Source organism: Mobula hypostoma, chromosome 21 (assembly GCF_963921235.1).
Source record: "Mobula hypostoma chromosome 21, sMobHyp1.1, whole genome shotgun sequence".
Lineage (NCBI taxonomy): Eukaryota > Metazoa > Chordata > Chondrichthyes > Myliobatiformes > Myliobatidae > Mobula > Mobula hypostoma.
The window spans coordinates 8,907,117-8,933,040 of record NC_086117.1 but is presented as its reverse complement, the minus strand read 5'-3'; the positions used below and the strand labels follow the sequence as shown (position 1 = coordinate 8,933,040).

The following is a 25,924-nucleotide window of genomic DNA, read 5'->3' as shown; positions in this document are numbered from 1 at the left end:
TTGAAACTGGTTTTGTCTTTCTGTACTGGAAGCACCCTGTGGTCCAGTCAGACTTCATTTGATTAGCTGTGCTGGACAGTAATATGGCACATTTTTCCTGTAGCTCCTTGTTTATTGAGCTTTTGGTCTGTCAGAAGGGTTCCCAGTAGGAACGTGCCATCCCCTCCCCCATGAAAAAAGATAGTTGTGGAGAAAAATCCAAAACTGCTTCATATAAACTTCAGAATCAGCACATGGAAAAACTATAACAAATGTGCAGTATGCATCCTCTTTATTTAGGATGCATTTGAATCCAAGAACTGCAGAAAATTTGTGGTTGATGATGTAACGTGGGGCCAAGGAGCACACTTGAAATGGTTCGAAATGCCATTTCGAAGTATCTGACTCTGAATGCTAATGTTATCGGTAAATGTCTACATTCTGCTCCTGAGAGTTTTCAGGAAACTAAGGGCAATATTGGAGCTGTATTCTGTGCAGTGTATTGCTGCGGTTGGCAATAGAATGGACAAAATGATGGTAGAACTAGTTTCAGTTTTATTATTTAGGTCAAGATATAGATGAATATTTCAAAAGTAAAATCAACAAGACCATAAGGGAAGAGCCAGGGGATTGAAATTAATTGGAAAATTCTATCAAAATGCTCACACAGGCTCAGTTGAACGCAGAGGTTCCTGGTGTCATGTACTGTTACATGCAAACTTTTTTTTAAATACTCTGACAATTTCTGTGACCCACCAAAGGTCACTACAACTTAAATTGATAGCTGATAGCAGTAAGGTGGGTTGCATATTTTATGGGTATCGTAGCATTAACATGCTAAATAGACACATAGATTTTTTTAAATAGATATATTAAAAAAAATCTCCAGCTACCTGAATGTGTTTTAGTTTTATTTCAGCTGGAGGTTGGAATTTCCTTTAAATACTTCGAAGTGTGAATCCTGAAATTAAACTTTCTGATTGGCATTATTATATTACTGGGAGTGGTGTTCTATTTACATATCTTTTTAAGCAGAAGATTTATTTTAAATGTTTTCCTGCTGATGTTAAAATAACCGATTGGAAAATCAGGACTCTGAACTCATCTAAAACATTTTCATTTGGTGAAAGAGATTCTCTGTTCTGCACTGATTGATCTTTATTTATATTTCATTTTAATGTGATGTCTTTCTGATTAATGACAAAATCCAATTGATGCACGTGATTGTAATCTTGAAGTTAAAAGATCGGTTTCTTACAGATGTCATAGCTGGGAGTGGTGGTGGGATTAAGCTCCCTCTACCTGTTAAATGTTGCCAGTTGTCAAATAACCTCTGACAACCAAGTCCAGCTCCTGGCCTTCACGTGTGGCTTAGCAACTGAGCTTGAGGAACTGTTTCTGCTGACAGAAAGAAGGGGTGAAGGTCGGTCACCGGTGCCTTAAAACCAGTCGCTTTGGGCAGATGGGGCTCATCAGCTGTGGTCGGCAGCTCATCTAGGAGAAGGAAAACTCTGATTTCAAACCTCTGGTGCCTTGTGGCAATACCCCCTCATTGGGAAGGCTTTGAGTAAAGCCCAGGGAAAAATTTGGAGATGAAGTCCCTAAGGCAGTCCCATGTTGAGTTCCATGCTGACTGGCAACTCATGCAACACCATCAGTACCAAACAGTATCGATTTCTGCCACTCTTTTGGATTCCATATCATACTGCCCTGGCTTACATAACGTCCATGGTTGACCTTGACCAACAGAGGCCACAAGATTAAAAGATCACGTACAATTTTGCAATTTAGATTATAAGACCATAAGATAGAAAACCTACAGCACAGTACAGGCCCTTTGGCCCACAATGCTGTGCCGAGCATGTACTTATAAATTACCTAAGGTTACCCATAGCCCTCTATTTTTCTAAGCTCCAGGTACCTATCCAGGAGTTTCTTAAAAGACGCTATTGTATCCGCCTCCACCACCATCACTGGCAGCCCATTCCACGCACTCACAGCTCTCTGCTTAAAAAAAACACTTACCCCTGATATCTCTTCTATAACTACTTCCAAGCACCTTAAAAATGTGCTCTCTTGTGTTAGCCATTTCAGCGCTGGGAGAAGCCTCTGACTATCTTCATGATCAATGCCTCTCATCATCTTATACACCTCTGTCAGGTCACCTCTCATTCTCTGTTGCTCCAAGGAGAAAAGGCCAAGTTCACTCAACCTGTTCTCATAAGGCATGCTCCCCAATCCAGGCAACATCCTTGTAAATCTCCTCTGCACCCTTTCTATGGTTTCCACGTCCTTCCTGTAGTGAGGTGACCAGAACTGAGCAAAGTACTCCAAGTGGGGCCTGACCAGGATCCTATATAGCTGTAACAATACCTCTCGACTCTTAAACTCAGTCACACGGTTGATGAAGCCCAACGCACCATATGGCTTTTTAACCACAGGGTCAACCTGCGCAGCAGCTTTGAGTGTCCCGTGGACTCGGACTCCAAGACCCCTCATCTTCCACACTGCCAAGAGGCTTACCATTAATACTAGATTCTGCCATCATATTTGACCCACCAAAATGAATCACCTTACACTTATCTGGGTTGAACTCCATCTGCCACTTCTCAGCCCAGTTTTGCATCCTATCAATGTCCTGCTGTAACCTCTTGACAGCCCTCCACACTACCCACAACACCCCCAATCTTTGTGTCATCAGCAAATTTACGAACCCATCCCTGCACTTCCTCATCCAGGTCACTTATAAAAATTATGAAGAGAGGGGGTCCCTGAACAGATCCCTGAGGCACACCACTGGTCACCAATTTTCGTGCAGAAGGTGACCCGTCTACAACCACTCTTTGCCTTCTGTGGGTAAGCCAATTCTGGATACACAAAGCAATGTCCCCTTGGATCCCGTGCCTCCTTACTTACTCAGTAAGCCTTGCATGGGGTACCTTAGCAAATGCCTTGCTGAAATTCATATACACTACATCCACTGCTCTACCTTCATCAATGTGTTTAGTCACATCCTCAAAAAATTCAATCAGGCTTGTAAGGCACAACCTGCCTTTGACAAAGCCATGCTGACTATTCCTATCATATTATGCCTCTCCAAATGTTCATAAATCCTGCCTCTCAGGATCTTTTCCATCAACGTACCAACCACTGAATGAAGACTCACTGGTCTATAATTTCCTGGGCTATCTCTACTCCCTTTCTTGAATAAGGAAACAACATCTGCAACCCTCCAATCCTCTGGAACCTCTCCCATCCCCATTGATGATGCAAAGATCATTGGCAAGGCTCAGCAATCTCCTCCCTCTCCTCCCACAGTAGCCTGGGGTACATCTCATCCGGTCCTGGTGACTTATCCAACTTGATGCTTTCCAAAAGCTCCAGCACATCCTCTTTCTTAATGTCTATGTGCTCAAGCTTTTCAATCCGCTGTAAGTCATCTCTACAATCGCCAAGATCCTTTTCCGTAGTGAATACTGAAGCAAAGTATTCATTAAGTATCTCTGCTATTTCCTCTGGTTCCATACACACTTTTCCACTGTCACACTTGATTAGTCCTATTCTCTCAAGTCTTATCCTCTGACCCTTCACATACTTGTAGAATGCCTTGGGGTTTTCCTTAATTCTGCTCACCAAGGCCTTCTCATGGCCTTTTCTGGCTCTCCTAATTTCATTCTTAAGCTCCTTCCTGCTAGCCTTATAATCTTCAAGATCTGTATCATTACGTAGGTTTTTGACCCTTTCATAAGCTTTTTCTTTTGTCTTGACTAGATTTTCAACAGCTTTTGTACACCATGGTTTCTATACCCTACCATCCTTTCCCTGTCTCATTGGACCATACCTATGTAGAATGCCACGCAAATATCCCCAGAACATTTGTCACATTTCTGCCGTACATTTCCCTGAGAACATCTGTTCCCAATTTATGCTTCCAAGTTCCTGCCTGATAGCTTCATATTTCCCCTTTCTCCAATTGAACACTTTCCTAACTTCTCTGTTCCTATCCCTCTCCAATGCTATGGTAAAGGAGATAGCATTATGATCGCTATCTCCAAAATGCCCTCCCACTGAGAGACCTGACACCTGACCAGGTTCATTTCCCGATACCAGATCAAGTACAGCCTCTCCTCTGTAGGCTTATCTATATATTGTGTCAGGAAGCCTTCCTGAACACACCTAACAAACTCCACCCTATCTAAACCCCTTGCTCTCGGGGGATGCCAATCAATATTTGGGAAATTAAAATCTCCCACCACGACAACCCTGTTGTTATTACACCTTTCCCGAATCTGTCTCCTTGATGTCCCTGTTACTATTGGGTGATCTATAAAAAACGCCTTGTAGAGTGATTGACCCCTTTCTGTTTCTAACTTCCACCCACAGAGACTCAGTGGACAATCCCTCCTTGACTTCTTCCTTTTCTGCAGCCGTGACACTATCTCTGATCAGGAGTGCCACGACCCCACCTCTTTTGCCTCCCTCCCTGGCCTTTCTGAAACATCTGTAGCCTGGCAGTCTAAGTAACCATTCCTGCCACTGAACCATCCAAGTCTCTGTAATGGCCATAATATCACAGCTCCAAGTACTGATCCACACTCTAAGCTCATCTGCTTTGTTTGTGATGCTTCTTGCATTAAAACAGACATATCTCAAACCATCGGTCTGAGCACATCCCTTCTCTGTCACCTACCTATCCTCCCTTTCGCACTGTCTCCAAGCTTTCTCTATTTGTGAGCCAACAGCCCCTTCCTCCATCTCTTCAGTTTGGTTCCCACCGACCCCCAGCAATTCTTGTTTAAACTCTCCCCAATAGCATTAGCAAACCTCCCTGCCAGGATATTGGTCCCCCTCGGATTCAAGTGCAGCCCGTCCTTTTTGTACAGGTCATGCCTGCCCCAAGAGAGGTCCCAATGATCCAGAAATTTGAATCCCTGCCACCTGCTCCAATCCCTCAACCATACATTTATCATTCACCTCACTCTATCCCTATACTCACTGTTGCGTGGCGCAGGTAGTAATCCCAAAATTACAACCTTTGAAGTCCTGCTTTTCAACTTCCTTCCTAACTCCTTGTAGTCTGTTTTCAGGACCTCCTCCCTTTTCCTCCCTGTGTCATTGGTACCAATATGTACCACAACCTCTGGCTGTTCACCTTCTCACTTCAGAATATCATGGATGTGACCAGAAACTTCCTGGACCCTGACACCTGGGAGGCAAACTACAATCCGTGTTTCCTTCCTGCGTCCACAGAATTGCCTGTTTGACCTCCGAACTATAGAATCCCCTATTACTGCTGCCTTCTTCCTTTCCCTACCCTCTGAGCCACAGGGCCAGCCAGACTCAGTGCCAGAGGCACAGCCACTGTTTCTTCTTCCCCCAGGTAGGCTGTCTCTCTCTCCCCCCCCCCCCCCAAACAGTACTCAAAGAGGAGTACTTATTGTTAAGGGGGACAGCCAGAGGGATATTCTCTAGTATCTGCCTCTTGCCCTTCCCTCTCCTGACTATTACCCAGTTATTTGTCTCCCGGGGCCCTGGTGTGACTACTTGCCTATAGCTCCTCTCTACCACCTCCTCACTTTCCCTGATCAGACGAAGGTCATTGAGCTGCAGCTCCAGTTCCCTAACGCAGTCCCGAAGGAGCTGCAGCTGGACGCACCTGGCGCAGATGTGGCTGTCCAGGAGTCTGGGAGTCTCCCCAACATCCCACATCTGACACCCAGTACAGAACACTGGCCTCATAGACATACGTCCTGTTTCTGTTCTTCACAAGTAACCTACCTGGCCTCAACCTGTTATCACCGAAGCCCCATTGAGCCAAAGTCCTCCTACAGTCTTTCTCTACTTCGTCGCCCACTCTGTAAAGCTATCTCCTTTTAAACTTCGCACTGGTCTAACTCGCTGATCTCCACGTGCCTGCTTGATAAAGGAGCAGAATTAGGCCATATGGCCCATCGAGTCTGCTCTGCTATTTCATCATGGCTGATTCATTTTTCCCCTCAGCTCGAATTTCCTGCCTTCTCCTTGTAGCCCTTCATGCCCTGACTAATCGAGAATCTATCAAACTCCACTTTAAATACAGCAAATGACTGGACCTCCATACCCGCCTGTGGCGACAAATTCCACAGATTCAACCCTCTCTAGCTAAAGAAATCCCTCCTCAAACATGAGGAAATCTGCAGATGCTGGAAATTCAAGCAACACACACACAAAATGCTGGTGAACACAGCAGGCCAGGCAGCATCTAAAGGAAGAGGTACAGTCGACGTTTCGGGCCGAGACCCTTCGTCTGGACTCACTGAAAGAAGAGCTAGTAAGAGATTTGAAAGTGGGAGGGGGAGGGGGAGATCCGAAATGATAGGAGAAGACAGGAGGGGGAGGGATGGAGCCAAGAGCTGAAAAGTTGATTGGCAAAAGGGATACAAGGCTGGAAAAGGGAGAGGATCATGGGACGGGAGGCCTTTGGGGGGAAAGCAAAGGGGAAGGGAGCACCGGAGGAAAATATAGTGAGAGGGACAGAGGGAGAAAAAAGAGAGAGAAAGGAAGGGGGAAATAAATAAATAAATGAGGGATAGGAGAGGAGGGGCATTAACAGAAGTTAGAGAGGTCACTGTTCATGCCATCAGGTTGGAGGCTACCCAGATGGAATATAAGGTGTTGTTCCTCCAACCCGAGAGTGGCTTCATCTTGACAGTAGAGGAGGCTGTGGATAGACATATCAGAATGGGAATAGGACATGGAATTTAAATGTGTGGCCACTGGGAGATCCTGCTTTCTCTGGCAGACAGAGCATAGGTGTTCAGCGAAGCGGTCTCCCAGTCTGTGTCGGGTCTCACCAGTATATAGGAGGCCGCATAGGGAGCACCGGATGCAGTATATCACCCCAGCTGACTCACAGGTGAAGTGTCGCCTCACCTGGAAGGACTGTCTGGGGCCCTGAATGGTGGTGAGGAAGGAAGTGTAAGGGCAGGTGTAGCACTTGTTCCACTTACAAGGAAAAGTGCCGGGAGGGAGATTGGTGGGAAGGGATGGGGGGGATGAATGGACAAGGGAGTCCATTCTCATCTTTGTTCTAAATGGAAGTTCCTCTGTTCTGAAGCTGTGCGCTCTGGCCTTGGACTCCCCCACCAAAGGAAATATCCTCTGGACATCCACTCTATCAAACCTTTCAACATGTAATGTTTCAGTTAGGTCACACCCCCGTTCTTCTGAATTCCAGTGAGTATAGGCCCAGAGCCATCAAAGGCTTCCCACAAGACAAGCCTTTTAATCTCAAAATCATTTTCGTGAACTCTTTTGCAGCTTCTCCAAGGTCAGCACATCCTTTCTCCGATAAGGGTCCCAAAACTGCTCACAATATTCCAATTGTAGTCTCACCACTGCTTTATGAAGCCTCAACAACTACATCCTTGCTTTTATATGCTCGTACTCTCAAAATGAATGCTTAACATCACATTTGCCTTCCCCACCGTGGACTCAACCTGCAAATTAATCTTTAGGGAATACTGCACAAGGACTTTGCACCTCAGATTTTTGAATTTTCTTTCTATTTAGAAAATAGCCCACCCTTTTATTTTTTTCTACCGAAATGCACAACTGTACACTTCCCTGCACTGTATTCCATATGCTGTCACTTTGCCCATTCTCCTAATCTGTCTGAGCCCTTCTGTAGCCTCTCTACTTCCTCAGAACTACCTGCACCTCTTCATTATCATCTGCAAACATGACTACAAAGCCATCAATTCCATCATCCAAGTCATTGACATTTAACGTAAAAAAAAATCAGTCCCAACTCAGACCCCTATGGAACATCACTAGTCTCTGGCAGCCAACTGAAAAAGGCTCCCTGTATTCTTACTCTTTCCTTCTGCCAATTAGCCAGTGCTCTTACCATACCAGTTTCTGTCCTGTAATACCATGGGCTCGTACCTTGTTCGGCAGTCTCATGTGTAGCACCTTGTCAAAGGCCTTCTGAAAATCCAAGTACACAACATCAATATATTCTCCTTTGTCTATTTTGCTTGAATTTCATCAAGGAATTCCAGTGGATTTATCAGGCAAGATTTTCCCCTGAGGAAACCATGCCGACCACAGCCTGTTTTATCATGTACCTCCAAGTACCCCAAAACTACATCCATAACAATTGACTTCAGCATCTTCCCAACCACTGAGGGCAGATGGCCTTGGACTCCCCCACCAAGGGAAATATCCTCTGGACACTGAGGTCAAAACTTACTTTCTGCTGCCTCTCTCCCTTCTTGAAGAGTGGAGTGACATTTGTAATTTTCCGGTCCTCTGGAACGATGCCAGAATCAGTTCATTCTTGAAAGATCACTACCAATGCCACCACAATCTCTTCAGCTGCTTCATTCAGAACCCTGGGGTGTACACCATCTGGTCCAGGTGATTTATCTGCCTTCAGACCTTTGAGTTTCCCAAGAACCTTCTCCCTAGCAATGCCAAATTCACACCCTTGACACACTCAAACTTCTGACATACTGCTAATTTCTCCCACAATGAAGACTGATGCAAAATACTTCTTCATTTCATCTGCCATTTCCTTGACCCCATAACTACCTCTCCAACATCAGTTTCCAGCAGTCCGATACCTACTGACATTTCCCTTTACGTTTTATGTATCTGAAAAAACTTTTGGTATCTTTATTATTATTGGCTAGCTTACCTTCATATTCCATCTTTTCCTTCTTTGTGACTTTTTTTGGGTTGCATTCTGTTGGTTTTCAAAAGCTTCCCAATCCTCTAACTTCCCACTAATTTTTGCTCTATTTTATGCCCTCTCTTTGGCTTCTAGTTGGCTTTGATTTCTTTTGTCAGCCACAGTTGTGTCATCCTGCCTTTAGACTACTTTGTTCTTTGGGGGATAAGTATATCCTGCGCCCTAAGAATTGCTCCCAGAAATTCTACTCTTTGTCATCATCCCTGCCAGTGTTCTTTCCCAATTTATTTTGGCTGGCGCTTCTCTCGAGCCTCTGTAAATACCTTTACTCCACTGTAATACTGATAAATCTGACTTTAGGTTCTCCATCTCAAATTGCAGGATGAATTCAATCATATTATGATCACAAAATGCTGGTGGAATGCAGCAGGCCGGGCATCATCTATTGGAAGAGGTACAGTCAACGTTTCCGGCTGAGACCCTAGTCCTGACGAAGGGTCTCGGCCCAAAATGTCGATTGTACCTCTTCCAGTAGATACTGCCTGGCCTGCTGCGTTCCACCAGCATTTTGTTTGTGTTGCTTGGATTTCCAGCATCTGCAGATTTCCTCGTGTTTGCGATATTATGATCACTTATCCTGAGGGGTTTCTTTACCTTCAACTCACTAATATATTCTGGTTCATTGTATAATATTGCAGAATAGCTGATCCCCTCATGGGCTCAACCACGAGCTGCTCTAAAAAGACATCTCATAGGCCTTCTATAAATTTCCCCTCTTGGGATTCAGATAGATTTTACTGTCCTAACAGAGACCTTCCATGTTCTCTTACTCCTCTCTACAGTTTCCATGTCACATCTCAACTGTGGCATCACAACTCTGAAAAGTGGTTAACCTGGAACAGTAGTGCCTCTTACCATAGATGTTGCTCGACCTTTTCAATATTTCCAATATTCAGCTTTAATAGTAACTTTATTTACAGAACACTTTCAGACACTGTAGTTCAAAGTGCTTTACAATGGGATGAAGTGCAAGCATGAAAATATAAATAAACATGAAAATAAAAGACAAAAAAGATGTTAGTTCAAAGCAAGGTTAAATAGGTTTTGAGCTGGTATTTCAACAGTGTCAACTGAGTCTGCATCCTTTATAGTTTTAGGTATTGAATTCCACAGTTTAGGACCCCAGTTCAAAAAAGCTAGCCTGCCAGTTATCTTTTGAGGGTTTCCGTTCTGTTACCAGCAGATTAGGGGCAGGTGTCGGCCGCTTGTCCCTTAAAACATGCTGAAGCTTTTAATGGTAGTTGATTAACAGCTGTCCGATTGGTAGGAATGTGGTTAGTCAGATACTGCTGTGATTCGTGCTTGAATCCCAGCTATTCATCATTTGTATGAGCAGTTTAGCACAGTTTAGTGTTGGTTTATTATTGTCACGGGTACAAAGATGGTGAAAGTTTGTCTTGCACATTGTTTATACAAATCAATTTCTGACAGTGCATTGAGGGAGAATAAGGTAAAACAGCAGTCTAGAATGAAGTGTCACCCCACCCCCCAGGCACTTTTCCTCTGCCACCTGTCCCACACCCCCCCTACAGCAATCTGCCCTTGCCACTCCCACAATCCTTTCCTCCTGCCAGATTTACAAACTCTCTCTCCACTTCAAATATTGTACTTGCAAAAGTGTTCAGCACCCTAGCTACATAAATGTGTCTAAGACTTTTGCATAGTACTGTATCCTTGTGGAATGTGAAGTTTCCACTTTAAAAAATAAAGCAGAAAAACAAGTTTAGTAATTTTGATGTGCAAAGGAATTGGAGTCCTTGTACAAAAGCCTCTGAAAACTAGCACGCAGGTCCGGCCAGCGATTTGGAAGGTAAATGGTACGTGAACAGCAATGGAGAGTGAATTTGGGACCAAACTAAGGGTGTCTTACTAAGATTAGGGCCTCGTTAAGATTGCATTTGAATTGTGTTTACTGTTGGTCATTAGTAAGTGGAGGAGCCATGCATCTGTTTATTGTATGTATTGTTTTTTGTGTTGCTAGTTTATTATGGATAATTTGTCACATGGGTTGGGTGTGGTAGAAGCAAATGAGTATAGGTACTCATTCTCACTGTTTCAGTTGAGGGAGGGTGAGCTGGGAGTAATTTTTTTTGTTGACCACTTTGTTAACTAATTGGAACACATTTCATTAATCACATTTAATTACACTCGTTATTAGTATTTTGCTATATAATTAGTTTCGTTCGTCTGATATTGCTATAAGATCATTCGTCTTTGCTGGTTTCATAATACAGGATCGAATGTACTTTTCTCAACTTGGAACTTAGTTATTTTGGAAGTGTGTCATACAGTGTCAACTCTCATTCTCAGTCTTTGGTGGGTTTGGTTTGTTTTGTTTTCAAGTAACCACTACAGAAAATGGGGAGAGATGGAGTGGTCCAAACCCATATTCTCCAGAGCTTAGGAGTAGGAGAGAAGATCTCATTGAAGCTTCAAGCCTTACAGGGCTAAAGCTAGATGCAGGCAGGTATTTCCTTCCCATAGCTGTTGAGTTTTGAAACGTCGGTCTCCAAATGAGGCAAAACACTTTGGACTGAAATAAGCAGAGTCTCTCCAAACAATATTAAGGATTCTTAACCCCAGAGGGCAATAGAGGGTTGGCCATTGAGTTTGTTCGAAGCAAAGGTCAATGGATTTCTGGACATGACAGGGAAAAAAGGTTACCTGCCTGGATAGTAAAGGGAAATTATATTATTGACAAATGGCAAAGCAGATGCAAAAGGCCAAATCATCAAATGGAGGGGGGAGGGGGCATGGTAACGTTGTGGTTAGTGATCTGCTTCACAGCATCAGCAACCTGATTTCATTTCCCGCTGCTGTCTAAAAAGAATTTGCATGATCTCCATGCATCTTCCAGTTGCTCCGGTTCCCTCCCACGTTCCAAAGGTGTTCAGGTTCGTAAGCATTGTGGGCATGCTGTGTTGGCGACCCCTGTGTGCTCTGCTGTGTTGGTCATTGACGCAAACGGTGCATTTCACTGTATGTTTCAATGTACATAAACCTATTCTTTAATCTGCAGCTATTTATTCTGGTCTTATGGTCTTAGAAGTGTAAAATATTATTTGTTTTGGTGAAGTAACCAATTGCATTCATATCTTGAATCCAGTTTTGTATTTTTCCAGTTTTCAATTCTTAAAGAAAATCTAGATGATTGTACAAAGTGCATGCTTTGTATAAAATGAACATTCCTTTGTTTTACCATTAATTTTTTCTTCTTGTTTTTCTCTCTCACAGGGCCACATAGGTACCACAGCAACCAAAAACATTGATGTCTACCTCCCCATGCAGACAAGCCAGGATAAGATGCAGCCAATGACCGTGGTAACAATGGCAAATGCAAGAGTCCAAGATCTGATTGGCTTACTCTGCTGGCAGTACACCAGTGAAGGACGGGAACCCAAGCTGAAGTAATTAAAGCACCTTATTTCTTTCATGTAGAATGTTTTACTTTTTCCCTTATACTCCTGACCTGTTTTGCAATATATCAAAACATTCTGATTACGCACTTGCCCAGGTTACCAGAAGGTTAAAATAATGCAATTTTAGGTTTGATTTTCTTCAAGGTCAGTATTTTTATGTGCTTTCTTTGTATCAGTCGATTTTTATTTTGTCTCCAGAGGCTTTCAACTTGGAATCTGTGGTGCAATATGCAGGCAGGCCTTGGCTTGGCACAGATGTCAAAAATTATACTTGAGCAAAGGAGGATGGGAAGATGTGCAAAATCGACAATTAGATCCCTGAAAAGCTCAGATTTACTTATTTATCAAATGAACATTAAAATTTACAGTGAAATTTACCATTTGCATTAACTACCAACAAAATGTATGGAAGTGCTGGGAGCAGCCCACTGGTGTCACTACACATTCTGGCAACAACAGTGACTGTCCACAATGTTTAGCAGGACAAGAGGAACAATACACAGATTCAAAAAATGACTGAGTGCACAAGTCTGACTAGCATAAGACATAGCAGAATCGTGCCATTCGGCCCTTCGTGTCTACTCCACCATTCCATTGTGGCTGATGTATGATCCCTCTCAACTCCATTCCCTTGCCTTCTCTGCACCTTTGATGCCCTAACTAATCAAGAATCTATCAACCTCTGCTTTGAGTGTACCCAATGACAGCCTCCACAGCTGTCTGTAGCAATGAAGTCCACATATTCACCACCCCCTGGCAAAAGAAACTCCTTATCTCTGTTCCAAAAGGGTGTCCTATTCTGAGGCTGTACCCTCTGGTCATAAACTCCCTCATTACAGGAAACATCCTTTCCATGTCCATTCTAACTAACCCTTTCAGTATTCAATAGATTTCAATGAAGTACTCCCTCGTTCTTCAAGTTCATTCTTCTGAACTCCAGCAAGTACAGGCCCAGAGCCATCAAACACTCCTCATATGTTAACCCTTTCATTTCTGGAATAACTTCTTGTGAACCTCCTCTTTATCCTATCACACAATACAATAGAGTGATGTTTTTATTCAGCATATGTGATACTTTCAGGCTGTTATCATACTGGTTTAGATAAAGCTGCCACTGCTGTTTTTTTAAAAAACTATACACGCATAAATTTCAAGTTCAAAGTAAATTTATTATCATAATACATGTAACCATATACAATCCCACAATTCATTTTATTGCGGGCATACTCAATAAATCCACAATAGACAATAGGTGCAGGAGTAGGCCATTTGGCCCTTCAAGCCAGCACCCCCATTCACCGTGATCATGGCTGATCATCTACAATTAGTACCCCGTTCCTGCCTTCTCCCCATATCCCTTGACTCCACTATCATTAAGAGCTCTATCTAACTCTTTCTTGAAAGCATCCAGAGAATTGGCCTCCACTGCCTTCTGAGGCAGAGCATTCCACAGATCCACAACTCTCTGGGTGAAAATGTTTTTCCTCAGCTCCGTTCTAAATTGTCTACCCCTTATTCTTAAACTTTGGCCTCTGGTTCTGGACTCCCCCTACATCAGGAACATGTTTCCTGCCTCTAGCGTGCCCAATCCCTTAATAATCTTATATGTTTCAATCAGATTCCCTCTCATCCTTCTAAATTCCAGTATATACAAGCCCAGTCGCTCCAATCTTTCAACATATGACAGTCCCACCATCCCGGCAATTAACCTCGTGAATCTATGCTGTACTCCCTCAATAGCAAGAATGTCCTTCCTCAAATTTGGAAACCAGATCTGCACACAATACTCCAGGTGTGGTCTCACCAGGGCCCTGTACAACTGCAGAAGGACCTCTCTGCTCCTACACTCAACTCCCCTTGTTATGAAGGCCAACATGCCATTAGCTTTCTTCACTGCCTGCTGTACCTGCATGCTTACTTTCAGTGACTGATGAACAAGGACACCTAAATCTTGTTGTACTTCCCCTTTTCCTAACTTGACACCATTCATTTGGTAATCAGCCTTCCTGTTCTTGCCACCAAAGTGGATAACCTCACATTTATCCACATTAAACTGCATCTGCCATGCATCTGCCCACTCACCCACCCTGTCCAAGTCATCCTGCATTATCATAACATCCTCCGCACATTTCACACTGCCACCCAGCTTTGTGTCATCTGCAAATTTGCTAATGTTACTTTTAATCCCTTCATCTAAATCATTAATGTATATTGTAAATAGCTGTGTTCCCAGCACCGAGCCTTGCGGTACCTGACCAGTCACTGCCTGCCATTCTGAAAGGGACCCGTTAATTCTTACTCTTTGTTTCCTGTCTGCCAACCAATTTTCTATCCCTGTCAGTACCCTACCCCCAATACCATGTGCTCCAACTTTGCCCACGAATCTCCTATGTGGGACCTTACCAAAGGCTTTCTGAAAGTCCAGGTACACTACATCCACTGGCTCTTCCTTGTCCATCTTTATAGTTACATCTGCAAAAAAATTCCAGAAGAGTAGTCAAGCATAATTTCCCCTTCGTAAATCCGTGCTGACTCAGACCAATCCTGTTACTGCTATCCAAATGTGCCGCTATTTCATCTTTTATAATTGACTCCAGCATCTTCCCCCCCGCTGTCAGGCGAACTGGTCTATAAATAATAAATTAATGAAAGACTGCAACAATTTGGGCATTCACCAAGTGTGCAGAAGACAACAAACTGCAAATACAAAAAGAAAGAAATAAATAAATAGGCAATAAATATTGAGAACATGAGATGAAGAGTCCTTGAAAGTGAACGAGTGGGTTGTGGGAAAAGTTCAGTGATCGAAGTGAGTGAAGTTATCTCTTCTGATTCAAGAGCCTTATGGTTGAGATGTAAGAACTGTTCTTGAACTTGATAGTGTGGGTTCTGAGACTTTGGCACCTTCTTCCTGATGGCAACAGTGAGAGAGAGCTTGGTCTGGGTGATGGGGGTTTGTGATGATAGATGCTGCTTTCTTCTGACAATAATCCATGTAGATATGCTCAGTGGTGGGGAGGGTTTTACCTGTGATGGACCAGGCCATATCCACTACTTTTTGTAGTATTTTCTGTTCAAACAATGACTGACTAACAACCAATGTGCAAAAGAAGACAAGTTGTGGAAATATAAAAATGAATGATACCTAGAACATGTGTTGTGGAGTTCTTAAACTTAGTCTTCAGATCTGAACTTTACCCTTGATAGTCATTCGTACCAATATTTTTTTTAAAGAAGGATGTATCTGTGTGACAGCAGGTTGGTGAGAATGAGGTCAAATGAGGATATGATGATGTCTTTCAGATTGGCCAGCCCAGTCAGTAGTGTTGAACATTGTGGTGGAAAGATGAATGTCTCAGAATTTCACCAGTCTGGTCGTCAGTGTTAGTAGTGAAGACAGCTGGCTAATTCATTCTCAAATATGAGAAGGTGTGTCCTTGGAAGATGATAGTTATGTTGTGAAGAGAAAGTGATTTACTTAATAGTCTAACACTTCCAAATTAAGAGTGAGTTTTTAACTTTTGCGTTGATTTTGTGGCTGATAGCTGAAGTGTACCATGGTATCGATCATGATATGATTAATTTTCATTGTTTTTCTTTCTATCACACGTTGTCACAATTTGGAAAGCATCATTGCTCAACTCCTCCATAGAAATATTTTCCATATATTAGTCAGCTAATGAGGATGTCCATTTGTCTTGCAGGAATGGGTTTCACTCAAAGTAAATAACATAATAGTCAATCACTTTCTTGGTCACCTTATTCTTGTGATAATTTTATCCAGAAAAATAAGCATTTGCCCTCTTAAATAATGTTGGATATGTTTTCCATGTGGTATTGATCATTCCTCAGACACTAATTTTGCTGAAACAAAATGCAAACGTTAATGCTTCTGATTTGTCATCATGTTATCTCTCATAGTCAGCTGTGTGTGATCTTTGCTTGTTTTGTTGAATGGTTGAGAAGATTGCAGCATGTCCCACCAATGCTGCAAGATTTCAATGGAACAAATTGGAGCCCTCCAGAGTCATAAGAAAAATAATCTAATAAGGCCCATGGTTCAATTTGTCCTGGTCTGACAATTGAATTTCTAGCAAGATGATTCTCTGAACTTGTAAATGGACCAAATTATCTAGATTTCATGAGTTGACATTAAATATTAATTGGCATAAATTGAAATGATTATTAAAATGTTCTAAAGAGATCAGGATCAATACACTTTAATGATAGAGAATTTGATGTAAAACAACTGATTGATCTTGAGCTTGAGTTGCACCTTTGATAGTTTTGCATTTACCTGAATCCTTACTCTCTGTTTTCAAATCATTCTTCTGCTAGCTGACATCCTGATTCAGCAGTAACTCAACTTAGAAATATCTTAGCTTTTAAATCTCACTTTCACTCTGCAGTTCCCTATCCCTGTAACATTGCCCTGCTCTGCAACCTTTCAGGAGATCTCCAATTCCAACACTGATAACTCTGATCTTAGCCACCCATGGCAAAGTGACTACATGTTCAGCTGTTATAATATTATTGTCACCTTTTGTCCCTCTATTTTCTTTCTTCTTCCAAGGCATTTCATAAAAAGATGCTTCTTTGACCAAGCTTTGGTCACTTATCCTAACATCTCCATCCCGGCTGGTTTGTGTGAAGTATTGTGAAACTTGCCTTCAACTACATTAAAACCATTGTCAATTTAAATCGCAGTTCAATGGTTGAATTTAAATCAAAATATGTATACAGTATACAACCTGAAATTCTTGCTCTATGTAGACATCCACAAAACAGAGGGTAAAAAACACCCAAAGAATGAATGACAGAACAGATCACAAGATTCGAAGGGCCGAATGGCCTACTCCTGCACCTATTTTCTATGTTTCTAACCCAAAAGTCCCCTCCCCCTCCCACACACAACCAGCAGTAAAAGCATCAGGCCTTCTCCCTCCCCTGCTTGCATCCGCAAAAGCACTGCCCCCCTCTCACCCTGCAAGCAATAGCAAGCCCCAAAGAGACTTTGATCGAAAGTCCATCAAAAATTACAGTCCGTCTCAATATTTCCATATCTCACTAGTGAGGGAAAGGGAGGCCGCTCGCCTGCAACAGTGAGAGCGGAGACTAGCAGCTTGCTGTTCCAATGTTATAATCCTCCATGTCGCTTATCAGACTCCTCTGACCGGAGGACCAACAGGCTCTCACTCACCATCAAAAAGAGAGAGGAACAATTGAGTGCAGGAGCCTTCTTCTGAGCGCACGCACACTGCCTGCTGTCTTGATGTTTCAGTGTCCCACAACAATTCAGTTGGCAACGTCTGAGAGGAACTGAGTCTTCAACCCGAAGGCGCATGTCTTCCAGACGGCAGCTGGAGATATTGAAACACCAGGTCACACAGCGATTTTAAAAATGCACTGCTCACGGAGATGCGCAGTATGAGCAGCAGCTGTAGATCACGGACTCTGGCAGGACCCCAGCAACCTTGAAAAGAAAGATGTGAGAAAAGAAGAAAAAGCAACTTTTTTGCAGACAAACTGGAAGATGTCACCTGAGTCTGCAAACGCCTCTAGCGCCATCTTTCTTTGCTCCTTTGTGTGTGGTAACTTCGTGTACCCTAATCTTTTGAAGTTAATTGTTATGCAAATTAAGCTATTTCATAATGACTTTGGTGATCTTGTAAAAATACCCAACAATCCACTTGTTCAACTCGTAGGTACATGAAAAGCAAGGAGATGAGAGGTAAAAATGCAGAGTTACGTTGCTAATCAGATCAGGTTTGAGATGCTGGTTGGTCTGCTCTTGCTCCTAATTCATCTGCATGTATGTTTTCAGTAATTGTACATCATGTGCTCAAACTTGGTGAAGTGTGCCTTCCATCCCTGCCAGTACCTGATGTCACATGGGTTGCTCCTAAGCTGGATTTACTAGGGGTGATTGAAAGTTCGTGGCCTAAGGTACAAGGAGTCAATTTTAGAAAACCTAGCACATTTATTTTTCAACATAGTTCTCTCCTACATTTACACACTTAGTTCAGCGGTCGTGGAGCATATGGATCCCTTCTTTGTAGAAGTCGGTGTCTTGGACCTCCAGAAAGTGGTCCACAGTGGGGGTGATTGATAAGTTCGTGGCCTAAGGTACAATGAGATGAGTTATTAACTTCAAACTTTCTGCATAATCACTCAAACAGTTGAACTGCATGTGCATGTAACGAGAGCTGTATAACTCATCTCCTTCTATTTTAGGCCACAAACTTATCAATCATCCCTGCTGTGGACACTTTCTGGAGGTCCAAGATCCGTATGCTGCATGACTGCTGAACTAAGTGTGTAAATGTAGGAGGGGACTATGTTGAAAAATAAATGTGCTGGGTTTTCTAAAATTGACTCCTTCTACCTTAGGTCACAAACTTATCAATCACCCCTCGTATCTCTGATTTTACTATCTAGCAAAATGCGATTTCAGTTTTCAGTTTTTGAATTCTTTCAATTTCTATTTAACTGAATTTCAATTTTCCAAGTGATTTTATAAAGCCATTATTAATCCTCTTTAATCATGGGTAAGGCATGAGAAAGTAAGTACAGTCTGGGATGGGAGAATGTGAAGATAATAAGGAATTTATATTGGAATCAGAAAGCGGCAGTCAGGGTAGAAAATGAGCTATCATCATGGGCATGTATTAAACGAGGTGTGAGGCAAGGCTGTGTTGGCTCGCCGGATTCGTTCAACCTCTATGGATAATGGATTTTTTGGGAATGTGACCATCAGGAGACAGGTATTCCAATTGGAGGCCGGAAGGTGGATAACATCAGGTAAGCGGACGACACCGTGTTGTTAGCTGACAGCAAATGCGAACTGCAAATTATGCTGAATAAAGTGAATGAGAAAAGCCTTGACTGCAGACTAAAAATCAACCCTAAGAAAAGAAAATCGATGGTGGTAAGCAAAACAAACACTAAAGACTCATTCATGATGGTATCGTTACAAGCGAGTGGACAAGACATTGAATAGGTGCGGAAGTTTGAATATCTTGGCAGTTGTCTGACAAATGACGGGAGATGTGAAATCGAGATCAGAAGGAGAATAGGTATGGCGAAGACCCAGTTCATGAAGCTAAAAGATCTACCATGCAATCGGAAGGTAGACATCCAAAGTAGAATCCGCTTCCTCGAGTGTTACGTATGGTCAGTACTGAGGTATGGATCAAAAACATGGACCCTGAAGAAGGATGACATGAAGCGAATTAATGCTTTTGAAATGTGGTGCTATCGATGAATGTTGAAGATCAGCTGGGTAGAGAAAGTTTCAAATGAGAGAGTTTTGTCCGAAGTTGATAGACCACGGATATTGCTGGACAAGATTATGAAGTTAAAAGTTGCTTATTGTGGACACGTTATGCAGAGAGATAACATTGTCGGATTTGCTATATGGAAAGGTGGAGGGAAAGAAAGGAAGGGGAAGGCAAAGAACAACATGGCTGGATCACATCAAGGATTGGACCAAGCTGGACAAGACTCGGGATGTTGTGGACAAGTGTCGGGACAGAGCAACGTGGAGGGAAGTCGTCCGCCAACTGGAAATTCCAGAAGCAACCTAACGACGTTGATGAATCATGGGTGCCCACACCACCTTCTCATTGTTATTTCCCTTGCTGCTCTTTTTCCCTCATGCCTCACTGTAGGATCATGCACCCTTGGTTAGGAATACTTGCATTAAATCATCGTTAGTTTAACAAAAACTGTGCAAGTTTTCTAACCTTCTGAATCCAGTATCATTACAATGCCATTTAGTTGGCTTTTGTTTTCCATCATGTATTAGAATATTGTAGATGTGCGTCATCCAATCACAATCAATGTTAACTGTAATTTGTTTAAATAATCAATCACTCTCACTGTTCCCTTCAGCCTCTCTTGGAACTGGTTTGGTTTTAATCTATCTGTGGCCATCTCGGGTCATTCTTCAGGTCAAACGTGTGAATGGTCTTGACGACGAGAACTGTTTGTTATCAGGAGAGTTGAGTTGTGCTTTGGAGTGAGGTGTAGGTTTTTCCAGTGGCTTGATTGTTTCTGACCTGGGAAATGTGCTCCCGGTACGGCCTCCTCTACATCGGTGAAACCCGACGCAGATTGGGGGACTGCTTCGTCGAACACCTCCGCTCCAACCACCACAACAGACAGGATCTCCCGGTTGCCACCCACTCCAACTCTGCTTCCCATTCCCATTCGGATATGCCATACATGGCCTCCTCTACTGCCATGATGAGGCTAAACTCAGATTGGAGGAGCAACACCTCATACACCGTCTAGGTAGTCTCCAGCCCCTTAGTATGAACATAGAATTCTTCAGCTTCTGGTAATTCCCTCCCCCTCCCTTCCCCTATCCCTGTTTCACTCTGCCCCCTTCCCCTATCCCTGTTTCACTCTGCCCCCTTCCCCAGTTGCCGATCACCTCTCTCATGGTTCCGCCTCCTTTTACTACCCATTGTGTTTTCCCCTATTCCTTCTTCATCTTTCCTGCCTAACATCTCCCTGCTTCCCCTCCCCCACCCCTTTATCTTTTCCCTTACTGGTTTTTCACCTGGAACCTACCAGCCTTCTCCTTCCCACCCTCCCCCCACCTTCTTTATAGGGCCTCTGCCTCTTCCCTCTATAGTCCTGACGAAGGGTTCCGGCCCGAAACGTCAACCGGTCTTTTCCACGGATGCTGCCCGACCTGCTGAGTTCCTCCAGCGTGTTGTGAGTGTTGACATGGTAAGAGAAACAATGAAGAACTTCATCAGGATAGGGAAGGGTTGGATTGTGTGGACGTGTTTGGGAAAAGTTCCATCCTGAATATTTTGAAGAGGTAATAGTGAAAGTAATGAAGAAAGTGGGTTTGATGTGGTCTACATGGATTTTGGCATGACTTTTGTGAAGGTCCTGCATGGCATACTTGGAAAATAAAACACAATGAGATCCTTGGGAAAAGCAACTTTCATTTTGATAGTGCTGACAGTGGTGTGGGTGAGTTCTCATGTTTGGGAGGAACTACACTCAGTGACTACTTCATTAGGTACACCTGTACACTTTGCTAATGCAGGTATCTAATCAGCCAATCATGTGGTAGTAACTCAGTACTTGAAAGCATGCAGACATTATCAAGAGATCAGTTGTTCTTCAGGTCAAACATCAGAATGGGGCAGAAATGTGATCTTAGTGACTTTGACCGTGGAATGATTGTTGGTGCCAGATAGGGAGGTTTGAGTATCTCAGTAACTGCTTATATCCTGGGACTTTCATGCATAACAGTTTACAAACAATGGTGTGAGAAACAAAAAAAAATCCAGTGAGCGGCAGTTCTGTGGATTGTGACAAAAAACCAAGTTATCAGAAGATTAATGCTATTGAGAGAGAGATAAGTGAGACAATGGAGAAACATTCAAAATGCTTATAAGAGAGAGATTAACGAGAAAGAAACATATTTCAGAATATTGACAGACCGGTTGCTTTGAACCTGAACTGTTTGAAGTTTGATGGACAGGCGATACCCCAGCAGGGAGATGATGAAAAGAACAGGTTCGCTAAGGCATGACACACCACGAGATAACGAGACCCTGGAAGAGCGGTGTGCCCCCACAAGTTGGTGCGAGTTTGGAGGTATGGTCGCGGGACCCAACCATACGCACAGGGTGAAAAGGGACGATCGGCGGGAACCTGGTGTGTGTGTCCACCCTTGCCTGGGTGCCGAGTTCACCGCAGAAGAACGGTCGTATCCGGAACGGAGGGGTCACGGGTAGTGACCATAGAAGACATAAAAGGGTTTGCCCGAAAGCTAACTGCGAAGAACATCAAAGGTCTGTTTGAATCAAAATTTGCATTCTCTCTCTCTCTCTCTCTCCAACAGCACAACAGCAATTACTGCGAACTGTACTAAGCGGAACTGAACTCTGCGTCACTTGAGACTGATCATTTTACCCCTAGACTGCGATAGAGCTTGATTGATTTCTATTACCCTAGTTCTGTGTACATGTGTGTTTTATCATTGCTAACCTGTTGCATTTATATCCTTATGATTAGAGTACTGTGTTTCTTATTTCTTTAATAAAACTTTATTAGTTTCTGTTAAACCAGACTCCAACTAAGTGGTCCATTTTTAACTGGTTTGGCAACCCAGTTACAGGGTACGTAACAGGATGGAAATGCCTTGTTAATGAGAGAAGTCAGCAGAATGGCCAACATGACAGAAACGCAAATAACCGTGCATTACAATAGTGCTGTGCAGAAGAGCATCTCTGAATGCATCACACATTGAACTTTGAAGTGGATGGTCTGTTGCAGTAAAAGGACACACCAGGTTCCATTCCTGTACGTAATGAAATGGCCACTGAGTCTATAATTCTCTGTTTGTCAATGATTTAATGTTAAATGCTCTTGAGAAGATTGCCTGTGGCTGATATTGAGGAAGGAAGCTGTAAACTGCAAGAGGATTTCTGTAGAATTTGCAGGTGGATAGAAAACCAGCAAATGGAATTTGGTCTGGAGAATATCGATGTAATGCATTTGGAGAGAGCTACAAAGTAACGGAAATATTGATTTACCAGGATGTTGCTGGGATTGCAAAATTTTAGCTGTGAAGAAGTACTGGCTCGACTGGATGTGATTTTAGAACAGGAAAGGCTGAGATGCATAAAATTTGATAATGGAAAAAAATGCAAGGAGTGTGTGCTTAAAGTGTCAGTTGAAAAATTAGAAGTTGGGGTGTGGGAAAGAAGTTGGATGTGAATTTAGTACCTAGTGATAGTTGGAGGATCTGGAAAGTGCTTCACTATTTGTAAGTGTGATGGATACAGAATCTTTTAAACATTTTAAAGGGGTGATGTACATTTGAAGCACAATCAGCTGGAAAAATGAAAATAAATGTACAAACACGAAAGACTGCAAATGCTGGAATCTGGAGCAACAGTCTGGAATCTGAGGACCCAAGTGGGTCAAACAGCATCTCTGGGAGGAAAGGAATTATCAATTATTTGCGTCTGAATTCTGCATTCTTTATCTCCACAGGATTACCCGTTAATTCTCTGTTGACCAGTATTGACGTCGCAATGAAAGAATTGCATTTTATGTTCCTTGAGTAACATTGGGGTTATCTTGGTGTTTGCTGTTTGCAGTAATAGGTAAAGGTGTACAATCCCTGGCCGAGGTGGTTTCTCCACCAATCAGATAGAATTTTTAACCATATAACTATATAACAATTGCAGCACTGAAACAGGCCATCTCAGCCCTTCTAGTCAGTGCTGAACGCTTACTCTCACCTAGTCCCATCTACCTGCACTCAACCCATAACCCTCCATTCCTTTCCTGTCCATATACCTATCCAATTTTTTTTTAAATGACAAAATCGAACCTACCTCTACCACTTCTATTGGAAGCTCATTCCACACAGCTACCACTCTCTGAGTAAAGAAGTTTCCCCTCGTGTTACCCCTAAACTTTTGCCCTTTAACTCTCAACTCATGTCCTCTTGTTTGAATCTCCCCTACTCTCAATGGAAAAAGCCTATCCATGTCAACTCTATCTATCCCTCTCATAATTTTAAATACCTCTATCAAGTTCCCCCTCAACCTTCTATGCTCCAAAGAACCTAACTTGTTAAACCTTTCTCTGTAACTTCGGTGCTGAAACCCAGGTAACATTCTAGTAAATCTCCTCTGCATTCTCTGTATTTTGTTGACATCTTTCCTATAATTCAGTGACCTTATTTGATGCAGTAAGGAGACCTTCCATTTGATCCTTTATATAAATCAAGATCCACAGGCTTAAAAATAAACTTTAACATAAGTGTGATGGATGATATTTGAAAAGGTGCATGTGGTCAAATGTTTGTACCATTGCAAAGATTCATTGTTCCAAGTGGCCTACTCTACTGCCACGATGAGGCCACTCTCAGGTTTGGAGGAGAACACCTTATATTTGATCTGGTTAGCTTTCAATCCTGATGACAGGAACATCGATTTTTCCAACTTGCAGTAATTCCCACCCCTCCTCTCTTTTTCCATTGCTCATTATGACTCCTCTCTGTGCCTTTCTCCTCCTCACCTGCCCATCACTTCCCTCTGGTACCCCTTTTTCCCCTTTCTTCCATAGTCCACTGTCCTCTCCTATCAGATTCCTTCTTCAGCCCTTTACCTCCTGGCTTATCAATTCATCCTCTGTCCCACCCATCCATCTTCCCTTTCACCAAGCTTTACCTGTCACCTACCACCTTGTATTCCTTCTCCTCCTCTTCCCACCCCCACCTCCTCCTGGCTTCTTCCCCTTCCTTTCTAGTCCTGATGAAGGGTCTTGTTTGTTTGTTACCTTCCGTGGAATGCTGCCTGACCTGCTGAGTTCCTCTGGATTTCCAGCATCTGCAGAATTCCTTTGTTTTTGGTATCTGGAACAGGAGCTGATGGTGAAATCACCCTGACAAAATGGGAAAAGTGTCTTGGTACTTGCAAAGTGTGCCATGGTAACATTGTAATTAGCACAATGCTCTTACAGCTCAGGGTATCAGAGTTCAGTTCCTGCCTCCTCTGCAAGAAAGCTTGAACTTTCTTTCAGTGTTCCCATGGCTTTCCTTGGGGTGCTCCAGTTTCCTCCCACTGTCTAAAGATGTTTCTGTTAATAGGCTAATTTGTTTTTGTAAATTGTCCTGTGTTTAGGCTAGGGTTAAATAAGTGAGTTGCTGTGTGGTGTAGCTCAAAGGGTCTATTCCACGCTGTATCTCTAAATAGAATAAATAAAAGATAAATAGTGGAGAATGCCTTTTATAAAGAACCTTAGATAGGCAACTGTTGCACTTTGTTTCCTTGTTGGAGTGTAATTATTAAACATACTGCACGTTTGTATTACTTACTTAAAAAATCAGACATTCTGAAACTGGTTTACATTACCATTCATGTACTGTCAATATCTGTTTTATTTAAAGCAGAAGTAAGCCATGACAAGTCTCATATCACTATATTCTATATTTATAATGTCATATTTGAACTGATCTGTGGAAATTTGTGAATTAATTGGTGAAATTGCAAATCAGTTAGTCTGTTCAATAATTCATTGTCAAGTCAAATCAATAAACTTTGTAAATCAACTCAATTTATTCATAAATGATCTGCAGATCAAGTGACCAATTAAACAATTAGCATGCACTTTGTAATTTATTAATTGAGAAATCAATCATTTAATTAAAATTCCAAATTTAAGCCACACATTTTAGAAGCAGACTAGCACATGAATAATGAAATAATATTCTGCTCCAGTGTTATTTGCGTCAGTACTCAGCAAGTCTGAGATGTCATGACTTTCCCGGGAGAGGAGGAGGGGAAAGAAATGAGTTGGGACATGAACTTTTACTCCTCCTGCCCCTCCTCAGTTCCTGATTCTGGAAATCTGTTTAGCTTAACATAGAACAGAAACAATACAGCACAGTACAGGCCCTTCAGCCCATGATGTTATGCTGACCTTTTAACCTACTCTAAGATCACCCTATCTCTTCTCTCGCATCGCCCTCTTTTCCTATCATTCATGTGCTACAGAGTTGTTGGGTCTCTTTAATTTCTGATCCTTCAGGTTCTTCCAAGAGTCAAAAATGGCGAGCAGTCTTACTTCCAAGATTTTGGTTTATTTTAGAGTACAAACAACTGTACAAATACTAAGGAAAATAAGTCAGCTGAAAAATTATGCTAAAAGAGGAATTAATGCTAAGTGGTGTAAGACAACAGAATAAAGATGGACTTCTGAAAAATATCACTTTCATGGACACGATGAGGGAAATTCCTTAGATAGT

At 42.5% G+C, this 25,924-nt stretch overlaps 1 protein-coding gene across 5 annotated transcripts in view; it reads left to right on the top strand.

Annotated features, from left to right (window-relative positions):
- mapkap1 (MAPK associated protein 1) overlaps positions 1 to 25,924 on the top strand; it is a 297,659-nt gene that overhangs the window by 120,991 nt on the left and 150,744 nt on the right. For all 5 annotated transcript variants that reach the window (XM_063073411.1, XM_063073413.1, XM_063073410.1 and 2 more), the window contains one exon: positions 11,948 to 12,120. In XM_063073411.1, the coding sequence (XP_062929481.1) occupies positions 11,948 to 12,120 (173 nt within the window). The remainder of the gene's footprint in view (positions 1 to 11,947; positions 12,121 to 25,924) is intronic.